This window comes from Ascidiella aspersa, chromosome 6 (genome assembly GCF_963924565.1).
Source record: "Ascidiella aspersa chromosome 6, kaAscAspe10.2, whole genome shotgun sequence".
Lineage (NCBI taxonomy): Eukaryota > Metazoa > Chordata > Ascidiacea > Phlebobranchia > Ascidiidae > Ascidiella > Ascidiella aspersa.
Window position 1 is genome coordinate 27,787,937 of NC_139452.1, and position 24,268 is coordinate 27,812,204.

The 24,268-nt window shown below is 34.2% G+C and overlaps 3 protein-coding genes across 3 annotated transcripts in view; 1 reads left to right on the forward strand and 2 right to left on the reverse strand.

The window, feature by feature from the left end:
- Positions 1–182: 182 nt before the first annotated feature.
- Positions 183–15,910, reverse strand: LOC146141096 (N-acetylglucosamine-1-phosphotransferase subunits alpha/beta-like). Its single transcript, XM_083391237.1, has 20 exons — positions 15,684–15,910; positions 14,510–14,883; positions 13,990–14,237; positions 13,427–13,604; positions 12,997–13,108; positions 12,324–12,464; positions 10,887–11,052; positions 10,164–10,291; positions 9,011–9,160; positions 8,526–8,645; positions 7,295–7,881; positions 6,887–6,934; positions 6,253–6,417; positions 5,728–5,865; positions 4,600–4,678; positions 4,143–4,267; positions 3,274–3,382; positions 2,471–2,662; positions 1,670–1,803; positions 183–1,129 (listed from the first exon to the last, which is right to left on the reverse strand). Exons 1-20 carry the CDS (start codon positions 15,810–15,812, stop codon positions 838–840), a joined length of 3,615 nt encoding a protein of 1,204 aa, XP_083247363.1. The 5' UTR covers positions 15,813–15,910; the 3' UTR covers positions 183–837.
- A 147-nt stretch (positions 15,911–16,057) lies between these two features.
- Positions 16,058–20,249, forward strand: LOC146141097 (glucosamine 6-phosphate N-acetyltransferase-like). The gene is made up of 6 exons (XM_083392031.1): positions 16,058–16,133; positions 16,292–16,470; positions 17,057–17,119; positions 17,521–17,660; positions 18,532–18,593; positions 19,312–20,249. Exons 2-6 carry the CDS (start codon positions 16,314–16,316, stop codon positions 19,457–19,459), a joined length of 570 nt encoding a protein of 189 aa, XP_083248157.1. The 5' UTR covers positions 16,058–16,133; positions 16,292–16,313; the 3' UTR covers positions 19,460–20,249.
- A 2,685-nt stretch (positions 20,250–22,934) lies between these two features.
- The window catches only part of LOC146141098 (uncharacterized), a 33,864-nt gene continuing 32,530 nt past the window's right edge, over positions 22,935–24,268 (reverse strand). Inside the window, exon 26 of the mRNA XM_083392810.1 lies at positions 22,935–23,250. Within this exon, the coding sequence (XP_083248936.1) occupies positions 22,935–23,250 (316 nt within the window). The remainder of the gene's footprint in view (positions 23,251–24,268) is intronic.

A 24,268-nucleotide genomic window follows, 5' to 3' on the forward strand; every position in this document is an offset into this window, starting at 1 on the left:
AAGGTCCATAGTGTTTTAGTATGTGGTCTAGCTTTATAATCTTATCTACGTTGTCTATTACTTTTATTTATAATGTATTCTTACTGAGGTAAAAACATATAAACCAGTGAACCACATGCTGTAAGTGAATATAAAAAAGGTAGGCAAAGTATTAGAAGTTCATTCGGATGTAATTACAAAGGCTGATTTAGATGTTTAACACTTTTTTTAATTTTGTGTAATTACCAAAAGTGTATCACGCCTTACCCCCTATATGACAGTGATTCTCAACCTTTTATGGCGTACGGCACCCCTCAAAAACAATAAATATATATTCTGCACCCAGACTGGAATTTCATTGAGTATTTTACTGAAATGTCATTAAAAATGCAACTGGAACAACACAATCAACTTAAAACATGTGGGAAAATGTCATTTTATATAATGGTCTCAAATCGTACACAAATAGTTGTTTCAACAAACTTATCAATTGAGCAAAAATGAGATATTTAAAAATTCTCAAATACCTCTCAGCACCCTTGAGCATTTGAAATGGCACACCAGGGCGCCGCGACACCCCAGTTAAGAAACACTGTATTATAAGCTCATTTGGATGTAATTTCCCGTGGTTAAGAATTTTTTTCAAGCAAAAGGCTGATTTAAGTTTTTCATTTATGTGTAATTACCAAAAGTGCATCGCGCGTTACCCCTATGACGTAGCACAGTTTATGACGTCACAGCGTCCACAAAGCACCACCGCGCGCGAATAATTTCCCAGCGCCAAGCCGCCCGGAAGTCACCTCTTTTCTTTCTCCGACGACGAAGAAAAAATCAACTGACGTCACATCAGGGATGACGTCACACCGGGCTATGACGTCGCGAGCGTCGCCTGCCGCGCACTAGGTGGCGGTAGCGCCTCCAAAAGCGAAAGAGTGGGTCCCAGAAAAAGGAAAAGATAACGCATATAATGAGGATGAAGAGGATGACGTGCATGATCCTGAGAGTCCTCCGGTGTTCATCCTGCCAGGATCGCAGCTCCCGGATGTTGGGGAAGCGGTTCCGGTACTCCGAGGGAAGCTCGAACTGGGATCTGTGGGGAAAGAGCGTCTCGTAGAAGTCGCGCACTACAGCCTTCACAGTGGCCGCTTGCCTGGAGAAAAATAAGTTAAGTTAAGCTGTTTCATATAGTATGAGCTGTATGAAGTGATCCCACAATATGTTATTCCGCGTCTACTCCTTTTCTTCAGAACCATTCAGCTTTTTAAAACAACATAAATGCAGCATGATAAATATAAATACTGTAGTATAAATAGTAGGCCAAGTTAAAGTTAATAAACACCGGGGACCGGCTACGGGTTTAACAATTCAGAAAGCTCGCCTTGGAAAGCATTGTTACAAAAAATAGCTACAGGGCGAGAACAAATAAGGACACTCTTTTAAAATCCTACCACTTCTTTTACAGTAACGAAACGAGTTGTCAAAATTGAAATTGTACAGAGTAAATAAATAAATATAATAATTATACTTCACCCACTTAAACCCAAACGCTAATCAGCACCCTAACCCAAATAATATTAGCAATTTAAACCCGTTGGCTCAGACTTGCGCGTGAACTATGTTGAAATACGTGGCATTTAAATAGGGATGATATAACCACATAACAAACGAAGGACTTAACAACTGTACTTACTCCAAGTTGTGGTCTATGTTGTCGTTGAGGCAGACAAACTTCTTCGGGTTTTTCCTGATGTCGTCCAACTGGCCAACTACTGTAGAAACGTTGCTTCTAATCATCTTAAAGGCAACCTCGCCGTGCTCCATCTCCTGTCAGTATACGTAATCAGCATTGTTTCAACATTCTACTTAAACAATGCTTATTGTTAACGTCATAAGGCCGGAAGCCAATAAGCAACCCATACACATTTAGGGTGCATTGTTTGAACATTGTGATGCAAAAAACACATTATTTTTATCGACTTACTGTGTGATATATTTATTTCAAGGGCTGCAGCGAATAATTTTTTTTTGACGTCTTTATGATTTGAAGTTGTGGTAAGTGTTGGTCAAAATGCTGGCCAATACATATAAAGAAGTAATATTTTTTTGCCCAATCAAATTCAGTCATTTTATATTAAATAAAATATATTTACGCCAATGCTTACTGCATCTTAACCATACGCCAATGCTTACTGCATCTTGTTTGTAAAACTAGGCTGCAGTGAGGTTCGAACCCACGACCTCCGGCCATCCGTGGACTTTCACTCTACCAACTGGGTTACACAGGCTCAGAGGGGAGCAAGTCGACTCAAACACACAAATAGCCTAAGAATTTTTTACGAAAAAATCTAGCTGGTCATTAGAACTTGTATCCTAAAAAGAAAGATGAACACACATATGTGTTCAACAACTGTGATTTTTCTAGCCTTACTTGCATTATTGATCAACAGATTTGATAAGTCTGCGATAGCTTTCGTTGTATCCTACTCCTTACCCTGTATTTAAACTTCTTCTTCCCGCCGTACGTTTTGTTCATCATTGTCAGCACCGGGGTACAGTTGAGCACCAATTGTTTCGTCACAACCGGCATGTCCTTGTCGTAATAACGCTCGGTGACCGCCCACTCTTCGAGGCCATCTAGCGGCTGGGTGTAGGTTTCTATGGTCGTGTTACCGACGGTTTTATTCTGCAAGTTGGAAATACACAGGGATGTCCGGTACTTTTTATTCCGATAACGATACCCGATATTTTTGGGAGAAAGTTTCGCGAACCCATCCAAAACCAAATGACGTCATTACTATATCGGAAATTAAAAGGTTTTGCAGCAGGTTACTATAGGCCACAGTTTATGTTTTGATAAATTTACCTTTTCAAGGTAGAACTGCTGTTTTTGTATCGAAAATTGTGGCTGAAATTTCGATAAGAATTTGGTATCGGATCAGCACAGATACCACTTGGTATCGGGCGGGTATTGTACCGATACTACAACTCGGTATCGGGTATCGGGTATCGGCTCCGATCCGATATCATTTCTGATAAACGCGCACGAATCACGTATAAGAGTTTCGATTGAACCCTAAACACTGCACTGCTGCAAATTACTAAAAACTGCTTACAAAACTTCTCATATACTTGATTCGTTACATTTGTACTACATTTTCTGAGAAACGCACGGGAATGAACTTCTACGATTTTCGAATAACCCCTGAATATTACAACGTCCTGAAAACAAATACAAGAGCCTACGGACTCCAAATTAACAGAAGCTACCTGCAGAACTTCTTTCTAGTGCCTTACCTCGCTGTGGTCTCCATAGAGTTCCCATGCACATTGTTTAAAGTCCGTTTCCAAGCCTGTTAATTCTTGTAAGGTGAGAGGAAGGTCGTGTAGGTGCGTGGCAAGCAACCTAGAAACAACGTGACATGTTGTTGTGTGTAAGTCGTCCTGGGTATTTATAAGGCCAAATAGAGTTGTATATTCCTGGGATTTCACACCATAGTACAGAGATGGCGAACCACCAACTCGCGTAAACATATATTTTTTCTACAGATAGACCGACATATCGGTTTACCGACAATATCGGCCGATATTTGGCTTCTATTGATATATCGGTATCGGTAAATGTAGGCCGATACTTTAGTTCAAAAATATGATATAATTTTTCCTGTACATCAAACAACGTACACATTTTTTGATCGAAAAAACTTTAGCATCACGCCCAGTTAATATGCAAAATAATAGTTTAATAACTAATAAACGTATGTAAACTAAAACGTTATTTGGATTTGATTGTAATTAATTCAAGTTTTATACATTTCCCAGGTATATAAACAAATTCGGTATCGGGTATCGGTACAAAAAAGTGATATCGGTCGATCTCTAAGTTTTTTCAAATCACAAATGTTTTAATGACCTATTAGTAGAGACATTATAGCAGTGGCGAAAGTAATCCGAAGCAGTTCAGAAACAGCGTTTCGGTGAAAAACAACTTCCAGGTACGCACGTACCGGTAAAAAGGTTTTTATAATTTTTTTTAACAAGCCATATCACGCGTTTTAGCTTAAGAAAGGTAAACGGCGCAAACAAACATGATTAGCATGTACGGGGAAATTGGTTTCCTTGATTAAGGCAACCTGTATTATTGCACTCCTAAAAAGCTTGTTTACCTTATTTCCCGGTCGGACAAGACGCCAGAATCGTCAGTGTCAAGTTGATCGAAAACATCTGAGAAGTTTATTGGCTTCCCTTCACTCATAATGTAGTAAAAGTAGGAGAAGGCGAACTGCATGTCCTGCAAAATACGGTTACATGTTTTTTATAAGAAATAAGTTCTGTGACATTTAAAAAAAACTCAATATGGCGGAAGCAAACCCGGAAAAAATACTCTTACCATGTCAAATTTATCTATTTAATTGTCATAGTTTGACAGGATCTGATTTTTGATCTAAATACCGGTATCAGTATCGTAAAAAAATATTAAGTATCGGATATCGCAATAACAGATTATAAGTGACAAGTCTTTTCTGTTTGTAGAAAAAAATCTTGTTAAATTATTACGCGCAAAATAACATTAGGCTCACATTAAATTACGTGCCCAAAACTTAAAACCATATTTTTAATAACCTGTGAATGCCTCAGCTTGTGAGACGAAGTCTGGTCGTACTCTGCAGGAAATTTGCTCTGTAACTCTTCCATAATGCTCCTATACACGAGGATAAATTTGACGTGATTAGATATAAAACAACAACAACAACCGCACACAAAGTAGACACGATTGAAAACATATAGCTCAGGGGTGGGCAAATGTATTCAATGGAAGAGACATTTGCAGAAAATACAAGCTCCAAAGAGCCTCAAAATTTTCTCTATAAAAAGCGGTAAATAATGAAGGGCCAGCCGCAATAATAACAGAATTGTAATATACCAAAACGGTATTAATCAACACAATAATAACGGTAATAGCAAAATAACACGCACAATATTTATTAATATCAGTCTTTTGTTAACTAACTCTTCGGATTATATGTCTAGTGTTACGTCATGAACGAAATGCTGACCTAAATAAAGAAAAAAAAATGTTTATAAACTGTATTCTTGGTAACCTTTAAAATATTTTAAAATTTTACGATTCAACTAAAAGAGCCACAACAAACATGCCGGAGAGCCGTATGCGGCTCGCGAGCCGTAGTTTACCCACCCCTGATATAGCTCATGGTGACATAATTCGATAAAACAACATAATGCCCACCAGGGTTTCTCAACCTTTTTTCGCGGCGACCCAACTATTAAGCAAAGCATTAATTTGAATTTAGTTTTTATGCATCACGTCTTCCTATTTCTTCCGTAGTTTTATAACATTTTACAAAAATTTTGTTTAGAAGCAAGCTCAATTAACTTAATCATTTAAAATACTACAGTCGGCGACCCAGCCAAATCATACGGCCACCTAATTTTGTGTTGCAACCCATGAATTGAGAAACACTTGTCTGAAGTATTTCTTGGTTTTGGAATAAACCTAAGCATCGCATATTCTAAGTTAAAACCACTTTTTTAACTTTTGCCGGACATGGGTTGAGAAACACTGGGCTACAGTAACAAGGTCTTTTACATGGTTTCCTAAGTATGGTCCATAAACAAACAAACATGCACACACAGCTGAAAAAGGCCTTCCTTAACTAGCATCACAAATGGCGTTAAGCTACTTTGTACAGCTACCAACCACGAAAGGTAAAGAAACAGTGGTCCACTTACTTGTGTATGTAGTGCGGCATATGCGCGGGCACCTTGCGTTGCGTGAATCCGAACCTCTTGTTGTAAAGACCGCTTACGAAACGAAGCGAGTCGCCGAATGTGTCCAACAACTTTCTCCGCTTAAACGAGGTGGCGTACCTATTACATGAAAGAGATATTTATAATATATAACCCCCTCCAAAAAATGAACGTTTAATTTTGAAAGCGCCCAAAAAATAAATTATTGAGATTAGGTGATCAAGCATATTACATAATTTCTCCGACGAAGTCTTCGTCACTGTATCGTTATTTGAATGAATGGATTCATATATTTTAACATCTATTAATAGTGTCCAGGACCTAAATTCTAGCTTTGCTAGATTATTCTGCTGTTACTGATCTGGAACACAGGTCGACATTTATCTTGCAACAGTCAAGGTGATTTCCAACATCACATATTCAGTGCAACATGGTTTGCAATTAATTTCAGTTTTCTCACACTATTTTTGTTAATTTAGATTTTCTACTTTAGCTTTTATCACTTACCGGTCGATAATTTTCTGTTTTTCTTCCGTTTCTTTGATGTACGCTTGCAACTCAGCATCGCGTTCCCACGGCAAAAATCCGCGCTCCTGATTGGCTGTCGCGCTGTCCAATGAGAGCAGCTTTCGCTTTCGGGGAGGTTGGTCAGCTTCAAGGTCAACAAAATGGCTGCACAACAAATGACTTAAAAGGTGAAACCCAGAATCAAGCCACGTTAAAACCAGGGCTTGAGTAAGAATATACATAAAATTACCAGGGTCCTGAGTCCGATGTGCGCAGTTTTAAATTTCGAAACTGATATGGCTGCAAACTTTAAACATGGAATAACATATGGTGGAGTATTTTTCAACCATTTATAGTGGGTGGATAAGTGATGTGACACCCCTATGAGTGGATTGCTGAATATCTACTATTTTTCAGATACAAAAGAGTGGAATACAAGTTGTAGAGTCGGAGCCGTATTCGGGACTTGACGGAGTTGGTAAATTTTGCCGGGGTTGGATTATACTTTATTTTTTTCGCCAGAGTCAGACTCGGGTTGTTTTCAACCGACTCCGCAGCCCTGGTTAAAACCATGTGTGCAATATGAAAACTGGGATTGGCGACTTTAGAAGTTAAAGAGCTGAGATAAAATTACCTTTCTTTCGGGGTGTTGTCACTTTCGTGATGACCTTTTGCTTCTTTTCTGCAAATATAGTATCAACAAATTTGAATATCAGACAGTATAATAAAAGCATTCCTTGGTTATTTGTGAAGTTATTGGTTGAAACCTAAGCTATACTAAATAATTCGTTATGAAATCTTTTTTTGATCTCACTATTTTAAATGTTTCATATGGTAGGCTATATTTTCGTCTAGAACACAAATTCAAAAACTACAAGTTTTCAAAAGTGTTGCCGATTTTATTAGGAATAAATCCCCACAATTTGTCACAGGTATTGAACCAGAAATACCCCTTTAGGAGTTCTATTTTGCAATATTAGCATCCAAAAAACACAACATGTTCTACTTTTGAAAGGGTGACAAATGCTTAAACAATTTCTACCTCATATGATGTTCTTCATGTTCAACTTTCACCTTCTTAACTTCGCCCAAATCTCCCCTATCATGCCCATGGCCGGCAACTGTATCAATCAACCCGGGATCCTTTTTATAAGTGACAGCAGTCAAGTTTCCAAGCACCGTATTACTCTTCAAAAGCTCATAATAAGGCTCCAACAAAACTGAAACTTTTCTCGTGAATCCGGAATCGGTTAAAAAATCGTTTTCCAACTCTTCCTCTAGACTTAAGAGCTTCGTTCGAATGTCTTCGGGTAGGAGAGCTATGTTTATTAACCCCAGGTCGAAAGGTAACTTTGGTTCACGTACGGGTTCCTTGGAGGTTACTTTGGGTCGTCTTTTGTTCTCTGGGATCACAATGACAACAGGGTCGTATACATCCAATGGTGTTGTGCTTATTGGTTCAGATGTGGTAATGTTGGGATGTGTCACGTTACTCGTGTTCATTGAAGGGTAAGCGGTTAATTTGAAGGTGAAGGATATAAGCGGTTCGTCTTTTACGACTTTTGAAGAATTTTTGTTCGTCGCAGTTTTGCTGTCGTTTAAGGGAACTCCAGTTACATTGAACGAAATCTGTTAAAAAATGTTTCATTGAATTCCGACAACACAAAGGTTAGAAATTAATGTTATTTTTGCAATCAATACAGACTACACAAAGGTTAGAATAAATAATTTATTTGTTTGAAAAGTTTAAACAATATTATTTCTTTCTGTGTAGGTTAAATATTTAAACTACTTTTTTCCTTGGATAGTATTAAATGGATTATCCTGTATATCATGTGCACCAAATAATGAAGTTGATTCTAAAAATATTTACCACCACAGGTTACAAATACTTTAAAGGTTTTATGCAGCTCAATTCAGTAGAAACTGTTAAAAATACAACATAAAAAACTTCCCTTTAAAAAAATCCCCGACTTTCTTTTATCCTTTACAATTTCGCTTTATTTTATTTGCCAAATATTGTTTGCTAAATCATAATTGTGTCCTTTTTGTGTTTGTTAATATATAAAAGTATACTTAAAATGCGAAAGAATTCTCTAAGGTCCTCCTCAAATTACACTAGCCATTAATAAGCAGTTACAGATCATAAGCTTTTGGAGCAGCATACCAAAATAAAGGACTCAGAAAGTCAACCGATTTTCATTTGGTCAAAAATTACAGACCGCAATCGGATTAAAAAATAATTGAAAAAAAAAGTTGAAAAAAATCCTCACCTTCGTTTGATTTCCAGCCATGTTAAAAACAATGGTGAGAACATGGAACTTGTTTGAAACAGCGGCTATTCGAAGGTTGGAGTTTTTCTCGTATGTGGCGTGCGTAACACGCGAAAATGTCTGAAATAAAAATCACATTTTCCAATCAACTGCGTTTCTCATCATTTTCTTTAAAAAAAGAAGGTGGATATATGTCAATAAGCCATTGACACTAAATTTAATATTTAATTTATTGTTAGCCAATTTAAAATAATGAAATGCTACAAAGGTCCCTTAAAAACTGTCAATGTCGGTGATAAGCATGAATTCAATCTTTACGAAGGATGTCCACTTTTTGCGTCTGTTCTGATGTTTTTAGAGGAGAAAGTTATCATAAATATGTGACAAAATGTAAGTTTTTGTCCACACTTCCTGTTTCACAGTTGACTATCTCGATGAGTTTTCAAAATTTAGCGTAAAAAAGGTGTTTTACTCAATATTCATGCCTTTGAAAGCTCAATGTAGGCAAGGTGCTTTCCCCACGGAAGATGGTAGGTGCTTCCATTCTTCAGTTTAGAGGTCAACTTGTAGATTTTGTTGTAATCACTCAGCCCACAGTCTCCAGCGTCAAATCCACACTCAAACGAATTACAGGACTATAAAGAAAAAGTGGTCACTTATTTAATTAATACATTTAAGTAAGTGTTTTTAGACAGAATAAGCAACTCAGAACCAAGATTAAGATAAGATAAATGATAAATGTTTATTTGTTGAGCAACAGTGCAAACACGGTAGCAAAGAATCAACAGCGAACCACAAAATGCCTATTGATTCAGTTGATCCTGAATTAAGTAGGGGTAAGGTAATTGTATCATAAAATCAAAAAGCCTAAAATGTAACTATTTCATATCCTATGAAATGCAAATTTAACGTGTTAAATAATATCTACAGTTTTTTCTCATCCTTACTTAAACCATTCTCGTGTTTGTTTAATAAATTTTACTATTGTTTGACATTTTTTCAAAAAGAACTTTGAAAATCTTAAAATCCTGCTATAAACTGTTTGAGTTCACAAGATCAATCAAAATAACCCTGAGTTTAGGCATGTAATTTTCTGTACATGGCACCATTATTTTGGGAAACAACATTATGCTCCAAAGCATTTTATACACAACACAAGAGCTTGTTATAAGGCTGACTAAACATGTCAAATGAAGCATAAACAGGGCATTAGGAAGTTGTAAAGAGTGCCTAGGTTGTATAATATTGTCTATAAGCTGATAAAATCATCCTGTTTAAATAAACATAACTGTTTAATGTATAGGTGCATTTTTAGCATTAGCTTCGGTTGGGTGCAAGGAGTAGAAGTAAAGTTAAATTGATTGGTAAGCATTTATTTTCAAGCACAATAAAACTTTGTTTAACTATGAAAGTGCTATAAATAGTATTTCAAACAAAATACTGCAGTCCAATACATGCTTATTTTACAGTGGACTGGATATATATATTTTTTTTAAATCTGTTTTTGTTTTAAACATTTTTCTTTGGCAGAAAATCCAATATTTCTGCACTCTAACGTTAAATACTCTCAGTATCACATATTTCCCGAGACCTTAATTTATTTCTAAAATTTGTCTGGCACATGAAAAATTCACCCACTTGGTCACAAAACTTGTCGGAAAGCCAGTTGGTTGAACATCCAGCCTTGCAGTATGAACTTGCGTATGACGACCTCCACGAATCGCCAGCAAGGTTGCTGTGGCCGACACCCATCTTTATACTACTCCCTAAATTAAAAGGATCGATTTTAAAAGAAGAAGAGTGAACTACAAGACTGCCCCATAAAACACAATAAAATAGGGACAAAAAGTATTCACATTCAAACCCAAATACATGCTTCTAATTTTAAGTCACATTTTTATAATCTTGACTCAAACCCATTATCTCAACCATTAACATCAATTTACTACTTTTTTAATTTTATTAGCTTATAGTATAACAAATCTTAATATGTTAGTTTTGCAAAAAATCAATTATAATATTACTCCAATTTTTAATTATAATATACTTATAAACAGAAAGCAAATCACTTTTTTTTTACTTTTTACCAACCAAGGTCTAATAAGTTATTTTTAATAACTTATAAAACTGTTATATCTTTGAAGTCGTTATTTTAAACTGAAAGTTTTTTTTTTCCTTATGGCAAATACAAATAAAAGTAAATAACCCCCTGGGTCATACACAAAGTTGTTCATTTTATAAAATTATTTAGGAGAAATGTATCTCACCAATATTTACATGATAAACAACATACCCTAAAAAACAAGTTCGAGTTTTCTGGCAATTTTCGCACATTGGACTGCAAAATGGGGCGTATCTTACCAGTACAGTCGCCACCATCCCAGTTGCATTCCGAAACGTTACACGATGCGTCACAATATCCATCGGTGATCCAACTTGGGGCACACCCGTCGGCACAATTAGGCACGGCCCACGCCAGGTAGATGCTGTGTCCTGATGTCTCGGTATAGAAGTCGTCTGGCCAAACCTGACCAAAAAAGCACCTTACTTACCAATGTATAAATACTGTATAAACTTTTTTTAACGTTTAGCATTGGTCCACAATTTTGACACACCACAACCAATTTAACTAAGTACGTCAAAATTTCCATAGTGTGTAAGTAAATGTTTTTTAAAACCTTTTTCGAAACAAATGACAAAAAACAGCTTTGGAGAAATATTTTAATTTGTGTAAAAGACAAATGTTGTTATGAAAATCAGAATTGTTACATGAGCAGTGTTTTTTGTCAGCGGTTTTCCAAATTTTGGACTTGCAACTTTTTGGTATTTAAATGAAACACTTGCGGTCTCTTAAAACTACTTAGCGGTCACCCAAACCAAACCTTAAAAAAACCTGTACATGAGTGAAGCATATTTATTTTGTGAGCCTATATACCTGAACAAAAAAAAAGTAGCTTACTTGCTGTACAAAATCTCTATACCATATTTTTAAGTTTTGGCTTTGATGAAACTTGAAGAGACTGTGCAACTAATTTAACTTAGTATGTAAAAATAACCATAGTAGGTAAGTCAGTGTTTTTCGACCTTCTTTCAAATTTTCTTTCAATTGTTGATAAAATATATGTGAGTTACATACAATTTTTAGTAATAAAATCTTGCAATGTTTGGGCTGTAATTTATTTCTTTACATACAAATTAAGCGTGTCTATTAGGAATATATGTTGGAAAACCAACTACAGTAATATATAGCTTAACAATTAAAGAGGACAACTGATTGACATTATAAAACTAGTATAATACAAATAGATCAAATTATAAAACCCTTTTAACAGTATCCTGAACAGGAAACATTCATCATTTGAACAAGGGTAAGGCAATTCAATTTCATATATCTCAACTTCCTGTCTGACCGCAAGACTACAGAATTTTATTATAAGCCTTTGTAATTATACATGCATGTGGTATATTTTAGTGCCGGTGATAGTAAATACTGCTAATAAGAATACACACCACACAGCTGCTGTATGTTATACCGAGTGACAATTACTTGTAAATGTGGTCTACTTTAATTGAAATTTACAGGCCCAATTACATGAAAAAATAGGAATCAGTTAAATTTGAAAATAATTTACCAGCTTTATGACATTTTTGCTGCAAAATAATGTTTTTCAAAAAAAAGGAATTGAACCTCATAAAATTTTTATACCATTTGATAATCTTATTTTACAAAAAAATTGGATTTTGACGTTAGATAGATGGATTAACTGAAAGATTGTTGTTAAGTTCAACAAGGCAAACCTCTTTCCCAAACAAGACGTCGTCATTGAAGTAGATAAATCTCTCAGATAACCCTGGAATTCTATGAAGGTGTGCCTCAATAGCTGGTGAACTGAATGTTGGAAGATGACTTTTGTTCAAAAAAATGTCATCATGGGTCACCTGTAGTGCAATGTGCATGATAGATATATTACATATGTGCTTTTTAAAAACACTATTGTTAGTATGATTTGTAAGGCCACATGACGGTTTACTTTCAGGCTAAAGATTACTTTTTTTCACTTTAAAATAAGCACTAGTAAGGGTTCTAAACGAGTAGCCCTTGGTGTTATTGTGGTGTAATTTTAGTGGGTCCATGAAGGACTAACCAAACTCTTAAAGAATAATTAAAAAATCGATTTGTAAAAGAAAAGAGTTTACTTGAAAACAACACTTTGGCACCTTTTTTAAATGTAAAGACTTTGCTTCACATTTTTTGGCCTGAAAACAACAACTGAGTTAACAGATGCCGCTATTATGGTGGAATATAAACACACTTCTGCTTTACAAAAATGGTTCAGCACTTGATTTGTACTGCCAGTACTGGTAATATAATTGCTGGGTAAATTTTATAAATTGCTGTTTAGTACTTGCAAAATTTATTTAAATGTAATGTGGTGATTTTTGTTTGCCTATGATATTCTGTGTTACCTACCACTGAAACTCTTGAGCAGTCCATATCCAGCCAATAAGGAATTTGTCCGTTAGTCACGATATATACATGGCGAACCCACGGAGCATATTTCTCAAGAGAACGAAGTGAATACCTAAACAAATACGTGGTTTCAATACACAAAAATCTTAGAGCAATGGAGGTTGTTAGAGCAATGGAGGTTGCACTTTTGAGTAAAATAAAACATTTGTGCTTAAATTACAATCATTGACAATGACAAACAAAGTGAACAAATTAGAAAAAAAAAACAATTTCTAGGTAATCTCTAGTATAAATTAAAAAAAATTGCACTTTGTGTTAAAATTATAATGATTGACAAACAAAGCATTAGCAGCATACTGCTTGAGTGCCGGGTGTTGAAACTCAAAATAAACACAAATGCCGGTACAAACAAAAGTTTATAATTAACCACCTCAGTTCTTCATTATCCTCAAATCTGCTTTTCGAAACCACATCCTCTCCAGCATACGACCCGGTAAGTCCAACCTGGTATGCCATGTGAACCTTAACCTTTGAACCATCAATTTCAAACCCAGACTTAAGCGTTGAGTTGCTCTTGTCGTTAATAAGGTCCTCTACTACTGAAGCATCTGGAAATTAATAATTCAATATATATATATATATATATTTTGTTAAAGGAAGACACTAATTTTCTTAAAACTTAAAAAGTGAAAAAATGAAGTTAGTTGGGCAAAAGTAAAAAATTAAAAAGTAAAAATATTTAATAAAAAAGTAAAAATAATTCTGGTAACATATTCCTTTAGAGAGTATTTTTAAACTTAATTTTTTTTTACATGTTGGAGTAAATTTAACAAGTAAACACTTTTATTGACAAAGTATTTTATTGGAAGAATATTCTTTCATTTTATCATTTTTTAAAGCTTTCTAATTAAAAATATAAATTCCTTTCTGAATAAAATTTTGTATTTCCCAATAATAAATATTTATATTATAAATTAAAATGTGTATGCTTACCAGTAAACCAAACAAAGGCCATGTTTTTTCCACTGTCTAAAAACATCCAATCAAGTTTGTCTTTAATCTCAGTAGGGAGAAGATTTTGAAGTTCTTCGGAAGTTTTAATTTTGTTTGGAACAGATTCAAGGATTAGGGATTGCTCCAGTTTCATGGAATATGGAGCAGACTTGTCCGTTGTTACATGAAAAGGTATCAGAGAATGATTGGTGTGACGAAGAGACTTCATGTCTTTAATACTCTGAAGTCTAAATAAAATATTTTCTTTAGATTAACATAGTTAAATATTTTAGTTTAATATATGTAAGTAACAACAGAGTGTTCACTATTTTTTAGGCATTTTTAAATGACATATTAGTAAATGCTTGGATTATCAGGCCGAAATATAATTTTCTGGTAATTTTACAATTACAAGATATTGTTTTCAACCGCATCTATAAATTCCAATACTAAAACAAAACATTGTTATTTATATAAGCAACTGTTATTTCCAATACTAAAACAATCATTTGAAACTAACCTGTAAATCGTTGCATTAACTGCAGACGTGCTTACAACGTCTTTTGCGATGTGTAAATCAAAAGTAGCGACAATTTTATCGCTGTGTTCAAGTGTCCTATTCATAGCCTTTGAAATTAAAAGTGGTAGCAGAAGACAATTCTTCAAATTGCAACTTATTTCGGTTTCGTTGTTTTTCGTGGCATTAAACCCGATTGAAAGTTTGGCGCTGTTCAGCTGCGCAATTAACTCGGGGTCCGACCCATTCACCCACGTATACACAACATCTATTGGAACTTGAGTACAGAGTTTATGCCGAAACGAACGCGAGGCTAGGTTGTCGTGATAGAGACTGAATGTAACGTCGTATTTGTGTTGACTCCATTCCAGTAGTTCCTAAAAAAAAACTCTTGTTTAATACATTGACAACAACAGCATGTAAATGCAATACAGTGCTAAGAGATGGTTAATGATTGCTTAAGACAAATATTGCACAGAAACTACTGTATATATAATAAGCCAATATTCAACTTTGTTTTCACAAAAAAAAATAACTGTAAGGTCTGACGAATGTCGGACAAACATAGATTTTGGTGTTTGAGTCTATAAACTTGACTATTGTTAAACGAAGGCAACATAAATATTATTTAACAAAACTATAGTAAGTAATTTAATGGTTCAGTTCCAAAATTTATTAAAATTTAGTTTTTTTGTTTTAAAATATTTTAATGCTTTATTTTCAATAGGAAAAAAATGCGGGCTTCGAGAATTAATCCTGTCAGCCCAGATTGCATTATGTGGCAGGCCATAGATTTCTAAAATAATTGTGGGTAAACACCTTAGTATATCATAAAAAGGTTGTTGTAGAATTTCCCAACATAAGGCATGTAAAAAAACATGATTGCACACCTGCAAATTTGGCACTACACACCCTAGATTTTGGCATAATAAAATGCATTCTAGCTGCAGACCTATTCGAAAAGTATGGAAGATATGGACATGATGTTGTGGGTGCTCAAGGCAAAAAATCGAGGTGTAAATAGGGACAAAAGTTCACCCCGTTACTATACCGTGTACATATTCATTTTTAATGTGCAGGTTTTGTAAGTTTAAAAACATATCATGGTGCAGTAGCCATCCTTTTCATAGTGGGCTGCAAACCATGTATTCTAACAACAAATATACAATAGGCTTACCTCTCCAAAGTGAAACATTGAATAAAGTACAATAACCACACCAGTATATGCGAAATATATCCCATAACGGTGTGATAGACAGGTGTACGTTTGGCGTTGAATCAACTTGCACATTGTATTCTTCAGCATTTTGCTGTTCAAGTACACTAACCAACGTTGCTTTCGTAAGACCTACCTAAAAACATCGGTTACAAAGTGGATTTTAGAACAATTCACTCAAAGATGGCGGTTTCTCACGAGTTTTTGCTCAAATAAAGCATTTAATTCAAAATTTTAGTTTTCTTACAAATGTGTTACAGTCTATTGCTAAAAAGGGTAATTACCTTTTTTGATCATCAGATACGCTCCACTGATTTTATCGTCACATTTGTAAACGTTACAAAAGTAAATATTTCTGTCAATAAAATACACTTTCGAGCAAAAAGATTTAGTTTACATCAAACATAAGCGGTGAGTTACTTTGCATTAACATATTTATTTCACAATATGGTCTTACAATGGGAATTGGAAATCCCCCAGATTAATAATTTCACATTTGAAACTTATAGCCGTAGCTATTCCACGTTACCAAGCTAAGTAAGTAAAGCTCCGTTCATTTTCAATTCCAGCTGATAAGAAAGGTACGCCGCCATGTCTTGCGAAGTAAGGTATATGTTTGACGCCAAGTTGCTAGAAGACCTTGATCTTTCTGAGTACGGACTAAAGTTTGAAGCTGATGGACTTTCGCCGACCAAACCTGATAAAGGAATTGTTCTGAGGCCACTTTCTACAGCTGACTATGCCAGAGGTATTGGTCAATGTTTACTTTTATTGCTGTTTGTTATGGTAGTTGTTTATTGGATTTTACAATATATTAACTGCATTTCATGATTTGTCTAGAATTTTTTACATTATGGATAGCGACATATATTTATTTTAAAATGATTTACTGTAAAGAGTAAGCAAAAATTTCCAAAGTGTAAGCCATACATTTTGGAAACCACCTGTATTTTCAAGGACATATGTGGAGATGTATTTTTCAAAGGCATATATCATCCTGCTGCCAGGCATAATGTATATAACCGAGGGTTGCTCATCCAGCAGTTTTGTTATAATCAATCAACATTTCAATGTCTTAGACAAGACGCCTTCATCAGGAAAATGGCATATCATGCAAGACAGAGAATAGGTCTTTAAAACGTCGATTAAATATAATAAAACTGCTGGATGAGCAACACTCGGTTTTATATATCATCTTGGTCCCAATTGTCCTGGCAAAATCTGTTGGTATGTAGGTTAGGCACTCTTCTACGTAAAATATTAGGTTCAGAATCCGGCACATTATTACTGTATTAACACTATTTATCTATCTTATAATATTTAAACTTTTTCAGGTTATACAGATGTTCTTGCTCAACTGACTAAAGTTGGAGAAGTGTCGAAAGAAAACTTTATAGGTATTAAAAAACTATAATACATGGACCACGATTAATGGTAGTCTATATGCTGCCAGAAACCGACAATTTGTTTTCCAATTTAAGTAGAAGTAAACTTATTTTTGCACTACTGATCTTTTGTAAAATATCTCTAGTAAATTTTGATTGGTTGCAGAAAAAAACAATTTCTGGTAAATTTTAAAAGAATTTGGCATAATTAAAATAAACAGCATTATTTTAACAATATGTTTTTCATATGACTCCCAGAAGTTTCTAAGGAAAAAATACAAATTGACAAACTTTTAAATATGTTCTTTTTATTGAATTGAAATCAAGCATGTATCCAATTTTTGTCTTTTCATGGAGGTAAAGTCCTAAAATACTTCTGTTTTTAGCTAAATAATATTACGATCACTCTATAGATCGGTTTAATGGCATGAAGCAAGCTGGCGGATACTACAACATGGTGATTGAAGATACAGAGGCTGACCAGGGACGGGGAAAGATTGTCGGATGTGGGACGCTCGAAATCGAACAAAAGTTTATCCATTCTTGTGCAACAGTAAGTCCTTTTATGATGTATTATGTGTTTTGTAAACCACTGTATTTTGCAAGTAATTTTTGTACGACTGTGATTTTAGTTGACTTAAATAAGGCTTTTAAAGCTTATAAAAATTAAATTAATATATAAAATGGTCATTTAATACAATATTACATGTTAATTAAATTAAATAATTTATTTCAAAATTAATGGCCGGAGGTTGTACTTAGACATAGAACAAATATCAAACCCTGTACAGAAGTGCCACAGCCCTCAATACATTCTATGTCTTAGTCGTTTGAAGTAACTGAAGGTTCATAGTTATGGTCCTAATTGGTTAGATGTATCATTGTTATTTTGAATTTTCGTTTAACACTTTTAAGATATTGAATTAAATATTTAAAAAGAAAAAGTAATAAAAAATAGGACTGCGTTTCATGAAATGTTATTGTCTAAAATGGATACAAGTGAAATAATGGGTGTTTTTTCTATTAATATTTAACTTACAATACTTGCTCCATTAGTCACTTGAAGTTTGACTCTTTGTGTGCCCTCTGATATTTTATCAAACAGTTTATTTGGTGAGTAATAAATGTGACCAATTTCTCAGAAAACAAACAAATTAAACTGTGGCTGAAATTTGTTTGCACAAGCCAGTTTTAAATGTGGATCCGTAGTGCGAGACATTTTATCAAAGCTTTTTTATGTTTACCTGTTTAACATCTGCACTACTGATGATTGTTAAATCACAACAACAAAATATTTTTATGTTATTTTCAAATTATATATTATTGCGTATAATAACTGTTTTGTCGTTTATTATTTTATGTAACTAATTAGGGTAACAAATTACCCATACTAAGCTTACAAACAATTTGTTGCATCATTACAGAGAGGCCGTATTGAAGAAGTAGTCATTGATAGCGCATATAGAGGAAGGAAGTTTGGAAAATTGTAAGTACAGTTTTATTTATTATATATATATTGTTTTTTGTTCAATTAAATATAGTTAGAAATAAACAAAACAAAAACAGACGGCTGTTCAGTGTCTTAAAATTGGTCTAAATATATCTGAACTGAATGCAAGAAACATTTTCTCGGTAAAGTATCTTGTCTATTGTTTGTATGTAAATAAATGAATCCCATTAAAAAAAATAAACATTTCATATTAAGATAAATGGAAGGTAACGTTTGTTTATGTAAGATTTAAAAAAATCGGCTGAAATAAAATCAATTCAGCAGAAATTGTGTATTTAGTGTCACTAAAATTAACAGTTTAAGTTATTTAGTGTCACTTAAATAAAGTTTAAAAATTTGTTAATCATTTGATATTAGGAAAAATATAAGTGACTTTTTTTTTAATCTGTAATAAACTGGGGCACAATAAAATCTGATCATTAAAACTTTGGACAAAAAATATTATTTAGTATACTTTACCAATGAATGGACTAAGTTTTAAAACATTTAAACATTTCATATGAGAAAAAATGTAAAGTAGCATTTTTTTGTCAAATGGTATAAAAATTGCTAAAATAAAATCTAATCAGCATACAATTAAAGTGTTAAAAAAAAGCATATATTTTTTTGTGTCATTTACAAAAGATTGGATGAAATTTAGGAAGGCTAAAAAACTTTATATTATAAAAAGTACAGTAACGCTTGTTTTTGTCAGAATGTTGGGAGTTATAACAGCTTTGAGTAAAAAGCTTGGCTGCTACAAAACCACGCTGGAATGCAAAGACGAACATATAGGCTTTTACGGAATTTACGGCTATAAAAAGGACCCTGAAAATTTCATGCAACTAAGGTTTCGTGATTAGCAGTTACTAACAAACATGCCGTGTTTTTTTAAGTTTATGAAAACTAGTTTTAGTTGCACAATGCAGTTCTCAGTTTATTCTTTCGAAATCATTTAAAAAACCTTAGCATCTTTGGCAGTATATTATGTTCGAAAGTAATGTCGCTTTAAACTATCTTAGTTCTTTTGCTTGTTTATTTATGCTTTTTGTACTTGTACTAGAAGAAATTGAGTATTGTAGCACCTTGTTTTCATCAAAAGCAGCTGCTTCCCTTTGCTTATGTTTTGTTGCTAACATCTATATTTAGGCAATTAGTTCGTTTAACTTTTTTTGCTTTGCACTTGAAATTCAGTTAGAGCATTGACACATCAATAATTTCTGATCTTGCGCGTTTTTGCACAGTTATGCAGTTTTTACCACTTTCCAAACAAGTTGGATACACGTAGACTGAGCCAACATGTGTATTTTGACAGTTTTGAAATAGAGGCGAAAATTTCAGCTGTACAATCCTGGAATAGTTACCACTTTAATTTTCAATTTTTTTTTTTAACACCTTGTTCCTACATTGACTACATATACATTTGCGCGAGCCAAGTTGTTACATTTTGCAATTATTTAATATTAATTTAGAATTGTAAATGTTCGCCCAATTCCTTAGTTTTGAAATAAACCCAACGGTTTTGAATAGACACCTCGATATTAGCCCATATAACATGACCTCGTTTGTGCACGTTTTTTAGTGTTTTGACCCCGTTATCTGTTATCATTAGTGCTGCCGTGTCGCAAATCCGCAATACATAGAAAAAAAATCAGGTACCTATTTGAACAAGCTGTTGGTTATTGTGTATGTCGGACATTTTTGCTTCACCTTGATAGAAACCATAAACACAGAGTTACTAGCGTCTAATAAAATAGCTGGGAAACAAAACTATTAAATAAGCTATAGTGTCTGACTATTATTTAAAGTTTTAATTTATGAACGTATTTTTTGCTGGTTATTAACTCTAACCAACCGAGCTTATGTGAGTTACAAAAAGTGCTATTTTTTCCTATAGACAGCAGCAAGTTGAAATGCAGGTACTAACTGGAATATCGGTGATAAAATTCCTGTCTATCCACATTAGTTATAATCAGATCAAAATCTTGAGCAATTTAATATAATTTTATCTTGTGATAAGGATTTAAATCCGTTATAACCGCGATCTTTAAACCGCTGTAGCTTTCTATAATCAAATTAAACTTGAACCAACTTTTCTACACGTGACTTTTGCTTAGCGTGTATCACAGCTTTCTTAAACTAACATTCCAATATGTGACCTAACGAAATAAAATAGGGAAGCTCTAAAAAGTAAACTTTGAATTAAATAATGTTCCAGCTTCAACTAGAAAAAAAAAATTAAGTTCATTTTGCTTTGGATTAAAATCCCGATATGCACTTAATTAATTATGCCTTTTATTCAAAAACTTAGTTACAATCATCACAAAAAATTATAAAAATCAACAGTGAAACAACAGATTTTACTTTCTTTGTTTTAACTTTCCTCTTTTTTGTACAATTCGATTCCACAAAACTATAAAAAAATGTAGGGCAAACAATTTTAAACAATAGAATAAAGCAACAAACCATAGAATAAAAGAAAATACTTTTAAACAAATAGAAATGTTAAACAATAGAATAAAGAAAAACAAAGAATAACCAACAAACAGTTTAATTGCAAACTTGATTAATCTTAAAACACACACAAAACGCAGCAATCACGTAGCGTTTACAGAAAGTGCCGAATTCCTTCTCTTCCACTTCGCCTCTCCTGATATGTCGCTCTCGCAAGATGGAATCCGCAGCATAAGCATTGTCCTGTGTAAGGGGCCGTGTTAAGATTTGTTGGTTGCCATTGTATTCGAAGCTATTTTTCAAATTAAACTTCATTTCGTGAGCCAACGCATTCTCGGGTTTGTTAGTGAGGAGTTTATAAAGCTAAATTAAAAATTTTTAGGTTTTTTTGAACCTCTTTTGGATTTTATTTTTTCAACCAAAAAAAATGAAATTTGGCTTTTTGAGTTATTATTTGTTTTATTCAAAAAAGTCATGAGTATTATGTTAAATATGATAAAACTAACACAAAATGAAAAAAAACTTGCCAAAAAAAGTCACAAAACGAGAAAATCAATTTACCACCATGGCCATTCATTGCTTTTGTATTTCAGGAAAAACATAGGCTTGTTAGAGTTCTGTAGTAGATTTGGCTTTTTAAAGATAAGTTTGGCTATTCTTAGTTTTTGTCAACCCTGCGCATTCTTCCCGTCACCTTAGACGCCAGCTCACACGCCTCTATTGACAGACTATTTGGCAAAGTGCTATATGTTTAAAACAGGGGTTCTTAAACTGGGGTCCATGGACCCCTTGGGGGTCCGTGAACTAGTTTTAGGGGGTCCATGAAAACCAAATTAAAACATTAGTGTATGTTTAAGAAGTAATAAATTTATCAAAGAAAACGGTTTAGTTAAAAATAAAACGGTTTTGCACTGAATGCATTAAGACTCCATCTCACTTTCACATTTTTTGACCGAAATCAGCAGATTTCTAAAGTCTATTTGTATTGTGACGTAATTTTATGACGTCATTCTTGATTTTTTTTTGCCTACCGTGGTCCATGCGAGGCAAAAACAGATTTTAGAGGTCCGCGGCAAAAAAAAGTTTAAGAACCCCTGGTTCAAAAGGAGTTGGAAAAATAAAACGCAACACAAGTTACGCAATTAACACAATGTAACAGACAGAGGTTGTTATGCTGGCCGTTAGTACTGCACCACACTGGACCTTAAGCTATTCGAAGGCGCTGGTCTAGAATCCCACCACAGAGTTGAAACAATTATTAAAGCAACGCACAATATTTATGTTAGGCTGCCGGCTAGTGTTTGGTTGAGGGTGGCTCATGTGTTAATATGTAATGATATGGCTTAACCTACTCAAACTCAAACCTACCCTAAACCCAAAATTGTGGTAGGATTCTAGACCAGCGCCTTGGCGTTCTATTGTCATTCAATAAACTCATAACAGGTTTAAGCTATTGCGGCGTCTAAGTTTTGAGAACATGCATCTTAACAAATGAAGTCAGATCAGTCTAACACTCCAGCGCAGGGGTTCTTAAACTTTTTTACCTCGGACCCCTAAAAATTTTTTTTGCTTCGCGTGGACAAGTGTAGGCAAGGAATCTTAGAAATGACGTCATAAATTGAGGTCACAACACAAATAATAATCTGCAAAAATCTGCTGATCCCGCTCCAAAAAGTGTGAAAGCGCATTGGAATCTAAATACATTCAGTGTAAAAACACTCATTTTGTTTAAACTGTTTTATTTGGAAATTTGGTTATTTTAAAAATTTTGACAATATTTGAATTAGGCCTTGATGGACCCCCTAAAACTTGTTTATGTACCACCAAGGAGTCCATTGACCCCAGATTAAGAACCCCTGGACTTTAGCGTAAACCAACATTAACTTAGTAAACCAGCTTCGCCCTGCACCTGCCCTCCTTGGATTTCGAGATTTTCATCTTGCCCTCATCCGACTTGAGCGCTTCCCGCGTTTTTCTTCTGGTTTCGCGCTCTTTTGACCTCGTCTTGTTTAAAATCGTCGACATGCGTTTGGCGCGCGAGACGTCTCTTTGTGGCGTCATTAATTGTCCGTAGCTGCTGCTGTTGTTGTTAATATGGTAGGCGTGGGTGTGGGTCCTTGGGTGTCGCGGGGTGACCATGGGTGAAGGGGCTTCCCCGTATTCGCCGCCGTTCACCCAGTGCATGTTCATGATTCCGTATCTGGGAAGCAAGTTTTAAAAAGTTTATAAATCTTAAAAATTTGATGCTTGTTAAACTTATTTAACTTTGAATTAATGTTATCCAATGCATGGTAGAGAAATTTAAATGACTTGACTCAACCTCTGGTAAATTATGGTTGTTTTTTTACCTCAATTTATGTTTGTAAAACAGTTTGCCTGACTATTGTTATATTTTTGTTGTTTGCCAATTAAAATATTTTTAGAATCGGACGAGTTAACCAATTTTACCATTTTATTTTAATGTAGATCGCTTTACTTAGCATGACAATGACTTGGCCTTGACGTAATAGTAGCCTAATTGCAAATCACTTTGTCTGGGTCTTTTAAAAATGACTTGTTTAGAACATTGGTCAAGGTTAACAATACGCTTAGATGTGTACTTTTTGCTAAAAATAATAGGTTGCATCTTTATAGAATCCAAAACCATCGGCGGCAGGTTTTAGCCAGTCGATCACTGCTCCGCTGACGCGTATATTAACAAGTAAAACTCATAGTTAAAAACATGAGTAAAAACAGGATCAGACGTTTTGTTTTAAGGAAAATATATTTCGCCAAGTGGCATCATCAGTTCCTGTAAGAGTACAAATAAATAAATAAAAACAGAGCGCAGCCATCAACAAACCAATATATTGGTTTTCTTTTTAAACAAAGCGTCTGATCCTTTTTTTACTCCTGTTTTTAACTACGAGTTTTACTTGTTTTGCTAAAAATAGTTGGTATAGCTATAATAGGGAAATTGGACATATTTACAAGTGCATTTAGGGTTGCCAGATGGCCAAAATAAAAATAAAAATTTGGTAAGTTTTCTCTTTTAGTGTTGATTTAATCTCTTTTTAACAATATACACTTGATTTTTTTGAATAATACCAAATAAAAGCCTAAATTGACGAATTTCATTTTGATTTTGTTTTTAAAAAATGGAATCCAAAGAGCTTCAAAATAAGCCTGAATTTTCAAATTTGGCTTTAAAAACTCCTAGCTGGCATCCCTGAGTGCTA

Bases quoted from the DNA above. Each gene is read 5' to 3' on its own strand.
- LOC146141096 (XM_083391237.1), bottom strand. From the start codon at position 15,812: ATGCTGAAGAATACAATGTGCAAGTTGATTCAACGCCAAACGTACACC. The intron at 14,884-15,683 runs GTAAGCCTATTG...GTTTTTTTTTAG, and splicing joins CAATGTTTCACTTTGGAGAG to GAACTACTGGAATGGAGTCA. The intron at 7,882-8,525 runs GTGAGGATTTTT...ATTTTTTAACAG, and splicing joins TGGCTGGAAATCAAACGAAG to ATTTCGTTCAATGTAACTGG.
- LOC146141097 (XM_083392031.1), top strand. From the start codon at position 16,314: ATGTCTTGCGAAGTAAGGTATATGTTTGACGCCAAGTTGCTAGAAGAC. The intron at 16,471-17,056 runs GTATTGGTCAAT...AAACTTTTTCAG, and splicing joins TACAGCTGACTATGCCAGAG to GTTATACAGATGTTCTTGCT. The intron at 17,120-17,520 runs GTATTAAAAAAC...ATCACTCTATAG, and splicing joins GTCGAAAGAAAACTTTATAG to ATCGGTTTAATGGCATGAAG.